Source organism: Metopolophium dirhodum, chromosome 1 (assembly GCF_019925205.1).
Source record: "Metopolophium dirhodum isolate CAU chromosome 1, ASM1992520v1, whole genome shotgun sequence".
NCBI lineage: Eukaryota > Metazoa > Arthropoda > Insecta > Hemiptera > Aphididae > Metopolophium > Metopolophium dirhodum.
Genome location: NC_083560.1, coordinates 3,301,851 through 3,312,318, shown reverse-complemented (window position 1 = coordinate 3,312,318; position 10,468 = coordinate 3,301,851). Strand labels below are relative to the sequence as shown.

General features: G+C 27.8%; 2 protein-coding genes across 3 annotated transcripts; both read left to right on the top strand.

Annotated features, from left to right (window-relative positions):
• The first annotated feature begins 3,210 nt into the window (after window positions 1-3,210).
• LOC132935905 (uncharacterized) lies at window positions 3,211-6,516 on the top strand. Its single transcript, XM_061002541.1, has 2 exons — window positions 3,211-3,499; window positions 4,417-6,516. The coding sequence occupies exon 2, from the start codon at window positions 4,425-4,427 to the stop codon at window positions 6,483-6,485; it is 2,061 nt and encodes a 686-aa protein (XP_060858524.1). The 5' UTR covers window positions 3,211-3,499; window positions 4,417-4,424; the 3' UTR covers window positions 6,486-6,516.
• A 311-nt stretch (window positions 6,517-6,827) lies between these two features.
• LOC132935906 (uncharacterized) lies at window positions 6,828-10,075 on the top strand. Of its 2 annotated transcripts, none has more exons than XM_061002543.1 (9): window positions 6,828-7,020; window positions 7,108-7,260; window positions 7,786-7,878; window positions 7,952-8,038; window positions 8,463-8,645; window positions 8,982-9,074; window positions 9,247-9,497; window positions 9,573-9,732; window positions 9,810-10,075. In XM_061002543.1, exons 1-9 carry the CDS (start codon window positions 6,828-6,830, stop codon window positions 9,926-9,928), a joined length of 1,332 nt encoding a protein of 443 aa, XP_060858526.1. In that variant the 3' UTR covers window positions 9,929-10,075. The 2 variants fall into 2 exon arrangements, with proteins under 2 accessions (XP_060858526.1, XP_060858525.1); XM_061002542.1 differs by having other exon boundaries at window positions 9,807-10,075.
• Window positions 10,076-10,468: the final 393 nt, after the last annotated feature.

Below are 10,468 nucleotides of genomic sequence, written 5' to 3'. Positions count from 1 at the left end.
TCCGCAGCTCTACAAAAATACGGTCCCCTGGCCGGGTTTAACGCATTTTAATATGTCCCCGAAAGCCGTGTACACTTTTGAACTATGGACGACTTATAGAGAACTTGCCTGGTTTTCCGAATATATAGGCTTAATGCGACGCCACCTTCCGGACCAAAGTTGAAAAAATTATAAACGATACGTTTGCCTATATTGCAGTTCTACAAAAAAAAAGGTCCCCTGGCCTGGTCTGACACATATTACTATGTCACCGAAAGCCGTGTACACTTTTGAACTATAAACGACTTATAGAGCATTTTCCTGGCTTTCCGAATATATAGACCTAATACGTCGCCACCTTCCAGAACACGGTCGGAAAAATTATAAACGATACGTTTGCCTGTACTGCGGTTCTACAAAAAGTTCCCATGGCCTGGTATGACGTTATTACTATGTCACCGAAAGCCGTGTACTATTTTGAATTATGGACGACTTATGGAGAATTTTCCTGGCTTTCGAATATATATGTTTAATGCGTCGCCACCTTCCGGAACACGGTCGGAAAAATTATAAACGATACGTTTGCCTGTACTGCGGTTCTACAAAAAAAAGTTCCCAAGGCCTGGTATGACGTTATTACTATTTCACCGAAAGCCGTGTACTATTTTGAACTATGGACGACTTATAGAGAACTTTCCTGACTTTCCAAATATATATCGTTTGATGGGTCCCCACCTTCCGGCTCCAATCGACCAAAATTTTGGACGATACGTTTGCCTGTTCCGCAGCTCTACAAAAATACGGTCCCCTGGCCGGGTTTAACGCATATTAATATGTCCCCGAAAGCCGTGTACACTTTTGAACTATGGACGACTTATAGTGAACTTGCCTGGTTTTCCGAATATATAGACCTAATACGTCGCCACCTTCCAGAACAGGTCGGAAAAATTATAAACGATACGTTTGCCTGTACTGCGGTTCTACAAAAAGTTCCCATGGCCTGGTATGAAGTTATTACTATGTCACCGAAAGCCGTGTACTATTTTGAAATATGGATGACTTATGGATAATTTTTCTGGCTTTCGAATATATGTGTTTAATGCGTCGCCACCTTCCGGAACACGTTCGGAAAAATTATAAACTGCACGTTTGCCTGTACAAGCAGCTCTACAAAAAAACGGTCCACTGGCCTGGTCTGACGCATATTACTATGTCACCGAAAGCCGTGTACAATTATGAACTATAAACGACTTATAGCAAATTTTCATGGCTTTCCGAATATAAAGGCTTAATGCGTCGCCACTTTCCGGAACACGGTCGGAAAAATTATAAACTGCACGTATGCCTGTACAATCAGATCTACGAAAAAAACGGTCACCTGGCCTGGTCTGACATTATTACTATCCCACACAGCAATTTGAAAATATTTATATTGTAGACATATGTTTTCCTTGTTTTCTTGAAAATATTTTGTTTAAAAATATTTTGACAATATGTTTATATTATGAGCAACAATATATATATAAATTAATATCTAAAACATATTGTAGCAGTATGTGTTTTATGTGTTGAAGAAAATATTGTAGAAAACACCATTAAAATATACGTTGACAATATTTTTTTTCATTGATTGAGATCATATGTTCTGGTAGATATTGTAACAATGTTTTTATTTAATGGACAACAAAATATTGTAGGAAACATAATTAAAATATACGTTAACAATGTTTTTTTTCATTGATTGAGAGCATATGTTCTAGTAGATATTGTAACAATGAGTTTATTTAATTGACATCAACATATATTAAGAAACATTAAGGAAAAATATTGATACAACGTATTTCTGTATATTGTTGATAAAATATGTTCTGGTAGATCTCATGACAATAATATTAATTTATGACGGCTTCTACCTACGCATTTATATTTTAATTAGTATTATTTTTTAGTCGGTACCTACGATATACCTATCAACGCCTAAAATAATTAATTGTATACATGTTGACACATGCTGAATGCTGATACATTAAAATATTATAGTTTTACTTGTTTTATTCCCTGTGTAAATGTGTAGGTAATAAGTATTAATAGTAATTATAATAATTCCTTTAGATTATTAAAATTGATATTAATATAGTTTCAAACTTGTAAATTACCAAACAATATTGTTTTTTATTATCGTTTCTCGTCATGTTCGATTGACTAAAAAACAGACAGATTTAATATGTTTTTGCAGTGTTTTATTTTATTATGAGTGGAAAGCACATACGATAAATTAATAGTAGTGCCGATTTCGTAAAATAACCTATAATAGTAGGTAATAAAATAAGAAAACTAATTATTTAATTATAACCCAGATACTAAAAATTAAGTTTCTTTAAAAAAGTAAAAACTAACATATAATTATAAAATTATACATTTATAATAAAAACAAAATAATAAAACATACCTATAAAGTAGAGTATTTTATAGTATAAAATTGTATATTTACCTATAGGTACTCGTAAATTACCTAACTATATAGGGACGTACGTATTTGAGTCGAAATTAATTGATATATATATACAATATACTATAGGTATAGACCCCACAGACATATTAATAATTTTTATATTACGTTGCATAGGTATTAACTTCACCAGACTTGGTAAAAACGTGTTAATGTTATTATTAATATCATATTAATATATTTTGAACCAATAAATTAGGTATATTCTTACATGAACAAAAGTAAAAAAACGTCGTTAGGTATACTAATGTGAATATGTACCCATTTCGATTTTTGATGTACCTACCTACGTAATTTTAATCTATCAATTATTTATTGATGGCGTCATGGCAATAATTTAATAGTATGTAATAATTATAATTATTATTTTAACCATTATTTGGAATTTAACATTTGTAAACGGACTAACGGAGACTCCCCATCGGCTATCGCTACCTCCGATACCTATATTATTGATACAATATAATATTTATTATTAGGTATTATGATTTATTATAATAAACGTAATTTGACAACGTATAATATTGTGCCTGCCGTCTGCCGAGTACCGGACTGGCGGTGGCGATTACTTGATGGGATATCGGACAAGAGAGCGAAGTAGGTTTACACAGTACACAGTACACACTACACAGTACACAGCCGCAGCCGCGATATCATTCAATTATTATTATTACACTAAAAATGTTCGAATTTCGGAATTACCCAAGATAAGCCGACGACGCACCGCCGTCGTAGACGTCGATCGCCGACCGTCAACCCCGCGGCCCGCAACATAAAACGAATGAATCCCTGCACTCCATCCCTGCACCACTATACAGACACACAGTAACAGTGAGCAGGGAACACGTCATGTTTATTATTTTTCTCATACAGCGTTCAACTATTGATACTTACTATTTTGCAGTTTCCCTTAGTTTTCAATTTTAGTGTTATACCTATTATTTACTACAGCGACGGTAAAAAGTATTTACCTATAACAGTTCAATATAGTACACAACATACATCACATCGGTAAGTACCCTATTTTGCTATTTTATTAGATACCACATCATTATATTTTATTAGTTTATTAAAATGTTACTATGTATTATAAACCTAATACTTTGTACACCTAATTTATAAATTCAATACCTATTAAAATGGCACAAATATTGCAGAACCCTCAGTACATACATAAAAAAATAATAATTTTTCTATTAAAGTATAAGTAAGTAATAAAATATGAATTTCTATTTAGATATAGGTAGGTATGTAAATAAAAATGATATTTCAATGATAAATTAAATAACAGTACATTTATTTCATCAATCAAATAACTTTAGGTACCTACCTATGGTTCTAAGTAAATTAATTTCTTATGGTGTCAACATTGTTAATTAATGTTATAAATTTAATTTTTAATTATTTCTAATAAGTACAAAAATAATTATGATAGTTTAGTATTCATTAAATAAATATAGTATTTATACTGAATAAAGTTATAGTTCTTCTAAAAATATTATAATTATGATTTATGCTAAGTACCTAAAGCTATATAATCCTACAAATCCAGTTATAAGGATAATAATATCATGCATACACCATATTATATGAAAAAATGAATATCACAATATTATTATATGAAATTACATAATACCATTAAAATACATAACAATAATTAATAAATAGGTAATCATTTCATACAAAATATAGCAGTTGTGTATTTTGACTTGAATTATGTGAGTAAATATCGTAGGTAGATAATTAATATGCAATCCTGTATGGGGGTATCTAGGTATCCGACATTTATTTCAATTTTTTATTACTAATTAAATTCAGTTTTGTCAGTAAATTATTAAAAATTAGATACCTTAATTAATGTAATACATTTTTAAATATGTATATATTTGTAGGTATTTTATTTTTCAATTTTTTTTTATTTCAAATAGATTTTAAAATGATACGTAGTTACCGAACTAAAAGAAGAAAAATTCAAGAAGAGCTCAAAACTCTTCATTTTTCTAAAAAATTAAATGAAACTTCAAACAATTTTAATGTACATACTATATCTACTTCCGAGGAATTAAATATTTCAGCAAATATTATTCAAAAAAATCCTAAAGCTGCTAACAATGATGAAGTTTTAATATCAACATTCAGACAAAACTTGGAACAAGATTATGAAATTCCAGATCACCATAGTAATTATACCAATTGTACCAACGGTTATACAGATGTGAACAAAATTGTAGACAGCTCGGAAACTTTAAAATCACAATTAGCTAATTGGGTGGTTCAATGTAATGTCCCTAATACCACAGTTAATAGACTTTTACCAATTTTAAAACAACATGAATGCCTTCATTCATTGCCACTTGATTGTAGAACATTATTACACTCTAATAATACTAAAATTACAAATATAAGATTTGTTAATCCTGGCTACTATTTTCATTTTGGATTAAGGGAAGGAATAGTAAAATGTGCTGATCGTTATAATCTTAATGATGAAATAAAAATAATTGTTGGGATTGATGGACTACCTTTAGCAAAAAGTAGCTCTAGCCAATTTTGGCCTATTTTAGCATATGTACAGCCATTCAAAGAATATGTTTTTCTTATTGGCCTTTATCATGGATTTGAAAAGCCTGTTGAAAGTAATGATTTTTTAAAAGAGTTTGTCGATGAAGCTGAACATTTAGTGAAAAATGGCATTAATATTAATAACAGTATTCATAAAGTCTCTATTTTTGCTATATGTGCTGATGCACCGGCGAAGTCTTTCATAATGAAAGTTAAAGGACACAGCGGATATCATTCTTGCACTAGATGTTTTGTGGAAGGTGAATATTTAAACCGTCGTATGTGCTTTCCATACCAAAAAATTAAATCAAGAGAAAGAAGTCATGAAGGATATACTATTAAAGTACAAGAAGAGCATCATGTTGGCAATTCTTTATCAGACCTCATACGAATCCCTGGTTTTGATATGGTCAACTCTTTCCCATTAGACTATATGCATCTAGTAACATTGGGAGCAATGAGAAAACTAATTAATTTATGGATGCATGGACCTCTAACTGTTCGTTTACCTAGTTTGCAGATTAAAAAAATTTCAAATAACTTGCTATCATTCAAATCATCAATAACAAACGATTTTGTTAGAAAACCAAGAAAAATCGAAGAGGTTAGCAGATGGAAAGCTACTGAGCTACGACAATTTTTGATTTATACTGGACCACTTGCTTTAAAAAACATTCTTACTGAGAGAATGTATGATAACTTTATGTTTTTAAATATTTCTATGACCATTTTACTCAGTCCAAATATTTCGAATAATCTTTTAAACTATGCAAATTCACTTTTAAATTTTTTTGTAAGTGATTTTGAAAATATTTATGGTAAGCACATGGTTTCCCATAATATTCACGGTCTTACACATATTGGCTTGGATTATCAACGGTACGGTCAACTTGATTCATGTAGTTGTTTTATTTTTGAAAACTATATGAAAACTCTTAAACAAATGTTAAGGAAACACGAAAAGCCACTTGAACAGGTCATTAAACGATACCAAGAGAAAACTACAAATGAAATTGTTAATCATATAAGTAACCAACCTATTGCTACAAAGTTGAGTTATGCACATAGTAATGGCCCTTTAATACAAAATACATGCGAGCCTCAATATTTGAAATTAATTCTTCACAATAAAATAACCATTAATACACGTTCATCATCAGATTCTTATGTTCTTACTAATACTGGAGAAGTTGTTCAAGTTAAAAATATTGCACATTATAATTCTACCTTAGAAGTTCTTATTATTGGATTTGAATTTTTAAATAAGTGCCCATTTTATGATAAGCCAATTAGATCCAGCAAATTGAATATATTCATAGTACAAAATTTATCAAAAAACTTAAAATATTGGAAAATTACAGAAATTAAAAATAAAATCATTTTATTTTCTGTTAAGGAAAGATATATTGCCTTCCCTATTTTACATTCACTTTAGTTCAAGTATTATAGTTTCATATATTATTGGTGTTATAGTGTAAATATTGTTTTATAAAAATGTAAATTTTAATTTTAATTTTAACTTACCTAATTAACTAGAAGGTAAAAATGATGAACGTCTATATATATACCTAGTATTGGATAAATTGATAACCTATGAATAACAAAATTGGACAAATTTAAATATACTTATATAGGCTATAGGTATGACAAATTAAAAATAATATGTAGATACATTTCATTGTCTTTACCTTGGAACATTTGATTATATTGTAGAATTTATTACCTAATTGTAATGATTTAAATAAATATATCTTTTTACTTAAATTTATAGGAAATAATGTGGCTTATAGTTAATTTTTTAAGCGACAACTCTGTCTCAGCAGTACCTACAATTTGGCTAAAAAACGGATATTGTGCCTGGCCAAAACAATTCATAAAAAACAAAAATAAATTTATAGAAAAAAAAATCAAACCAGGAAAATCTCAATTTGACTTTTATAAAGTGAGACTACTATCTGAAAAACCGATTGGTGAGTAATGTATTAATTGTTTAAAAATGTATCTATAATACCTATGTAAATTTTTTTAACTAATTTGTATTTTTAAAATATTTTTAGCATCTTACGCGGAAGCTAGGCTTAAAGCTTTAAAAGCCCAAAACACTTCAGATCTTTCTTCAGCTGAAGACATTGAATCAAAAACTAACAAAAAAATAAAAAATATTGTGTCAAAAAAAAGTGTACCTAAAGAAACACCACCAGAATTTTCAGGTAAATATTCAATGTGACATTTTTTTTGTTTTGTTTAAGTGATACATAGTCTTACAAAACATAATAACTAGGATTGGATGATATAATTCTAAAAAAAAGATAAATAAATTATCATAATCTATGTAATAAATATTTATAGGAACAAATTTCATATTAAAATAAAACAATAAATAATATACTTTTATAATCCAAAAACCTTTTTTAAGAATATTATAAAATATAAAAATATTAGTTTCTGTACCAGATTTAGGTTCAGCAAGTTAAGTTGTATGACCATTTTATAATAATTTAGCATTTAAACCACAGTAACAGCAAAAAATAACTGGTCCACAACCAATAAATTAACCAACCTAATAATATGTATAATAATAAAATAATACATTTAATAATAAAATCAAAAAATATGAAAAATAAAATGGTTGATAAAAATATGTATAGACATCATGGAATAAATGTATAATACATGCATTTCCCAATGCTAATATCGAATAATATTGTAATTTATTTTTGTGTTTCATAATATAGATTCCAGTGAAAATACAGATATTTATGATAGTGATCAAGATATGTTGTACGTGCCTCCGTTAAATCCCAATGACAATCATTTTAAAAAAAAAGGTTATATTTACAAGTGTTAATTTTACTTAAGTAATATATTTACCTAAAATTAAAATGAATTTATACTATATAGATCGTGTAAGTTGTAATGAACTGCTGTGTGGAAAACAATTATGTGCCTCTCCACTAAATTACAAACATTTGGAAAATGACGATATTGGTAAATACTACCTATGACTGATATTTACTTTTTTATATAATATTAATTTTCTTAAATGCACCATTTTCAAAAAGATAATTATAATGCCACAAATATGGCTTAGGTAGTAAAAATTAATAAATTTAAATTGCTGTTTAAAGTTATAATCTAATAATATATTATTTTGATCTTCACATGCCTGTACTCTCATATTTTCACTAATACAGTTCTTAATTATTACAAAATAATAAATTATTTTGAGTTATTCAAACCTTGACTCTGTATTTGATATTTATCAAGTATAAAGTTGAATAATAATACATAATACATCATTATTTAAGCCTTATTTAAGAAATAAGGTTGGTGTTGTGTAAATCAATCACCAAATTTTATAAAACTATTGTATCATATTTTCCTATTGTTATTTTTTTTATCTATTTTTTAGATTGTTTAGAAGTAATCAATAGTCCTGTTGGAAAGTGGAAAGTACTAGATGGAGCAGCAGTTACTATTGCAGATGATTCATTAAATTCCATTAAAAAAAAAGATACTCCAGATTCAAAAGTTCAAGTTAAACGCAAACTATTTGCTCAAAGTGATGATGATGATGTGCTGGAGAAAAATGCTGGTATGATGATACTATTTACCATACTTGTAATTATTATTTAAGTAGAATTTTTATGATTTTTAAATTTAAATATATTTAATAATTAAAAAAATACAACTTAATAATATTAATAATACATACATTTGTTTTAAAACTATCTACTATAGTTTTTTATGTTCTCTTCTTAAACAAAAAATTATACATAGATTTTGAAATTGAATTATTCGACATTGCTTATAATAATATTATTGCTATTACTACTATTCCCTTGTGTAAGACAAAATGTATGAATTTATATTATATTCTATAATGTTAATTAAAAACTTAGCCATTAACTTTAAGTTCATTTTTCTGAAGGTAATAACAGTAAAATTGTACGATTGGATACTGAAAGTTTTAAGCAAAGTCTTATTGAACCTGCAGATGTAGTAAAGGTGGATGATTTTAATAGTGAGTTATTTATCTATTATGTTATAATGCTGTAATACCATATTTTTTTTTTTACAACTTTAATAAATAATGTTATTAACTTGAATTTTAATATTGTAATGATTTAATTATAATTCAATGTGTTATATAGTTGACTGCATTTATTGATGTACTTAATTTTAATTTTTTCAAGGACTCAATGATTATGTTAGAACATCATTTACCAATTTAAAATATGATATTAAACATTTGGTATATGTATCAGAATCAGTTAAGAAAATGCTCGAAAATGTTAACAATATCTGCTCAGAACTGGGTGTGACAAAAAACTCTAATATAACTGCTGTATCTGTATTAAATAATGAAAACCTTCCTATATCTAACGAAGAAACTATAAACAATTTTGAAATGTTACTCGAATCTTCTGCTTATAGAGATAAAGTTGTAAGTATCAAAATTTAGATATAAATTTAACCTATTACTTAATTTCAAAATTGTATGTTATTGCTTATCTTTTAGGTTTCAGAATTATCACTTTCAGTCGGAAAAACTATTCCTGAAACCATAAGACGCATGATGCAAAAACTATTTGATGATGATTGGTTACGCAATTACTCCTATATTGGATTTAAAGGCAAAAACAAATTTTCTTCTTTGCACTCGTGTAAAATAATATTTGGTGAGAGTTGATAATTTTTTACTTTCTGATTGTACTATTTATTTATATCTATGTTTAACTATTTATGTTATTAGAAGCTGTTCGAAGCTGTTCAAAGTTTGAAAAAGTTCCTGATATGGAAATAGCACTTACAATAAGCAAGTGGATGGCTCAAGCCACTAATCGTATTACTAAAAAAACTAAAGAAAAATTGTAAAAAACATTAAAGTGTAATGTTTTAACATGAAAAAAAAAAACTTTAAAATAAAAATTTTTAAATAAATAAGAAGATTTGTATGGCATTTTATAGTTACACTTTGAAATATGATTGATTTGGATTTTAAATTATTGAGTAATAATTAGTAGTACAGTAAAACCTCGCTAAGACAGAATCGCTTAGGCCCGTCCAATTTTTCCATCTTAAACGGAGTTTCTGACTTGATAGAGTGCTCACAATTATCTGAATCGCGACTATAGAAATTATTCTTTTTATCGTGTTCCAATCTTACAGAAGTTCTGTCTTACCATAGTTTTACTGTATACGAATTGATTGTGGATATAGAAATTAAATGGTTGTTGATCAGTAAAAAAAAATAATCTTAAAACCTGAACTTAAATTGGATTGTATCCAAATACTTAATAATTAATTATAATGTGAACAATATTTGGATTTTATTAATAACTTCAAAACTAAAAATTAAATTAAGGTGAACTGAGTTTCCATTATGAGGTGAATAAACAGAAATATTAATACATT

Coding starts and splice junctions, on each gene's coding strand:
- LOC132935905 (XM_061002541.1), top strand. CDS start 4,425: ATGATACGTAGTTACCGAACTAAAAGAAGAAAAATTCAAGAAGAGCTC.
- LOC132935906 (XM_061002542.1), top strand. CDS start 6,828: ATGTGGCTTATAGTTAATTTTTTAAGCGACAACTCTGTCTCAGCAGTA. Junction 7,021..7,107: donor ACTATCTGAAAAACCGATTG/GTGAGTAATGTA, acceptor AAATATTTTTAG/CATCTTACGCGGAAGCTAGG. Junction 9,733..9,806: donor CTCGTGTAAAATAATATTTG/GTGAGAGTTGAT, acceptor TTATGTTATTAG/AAGCTGTTCGAAGCTGTTCA.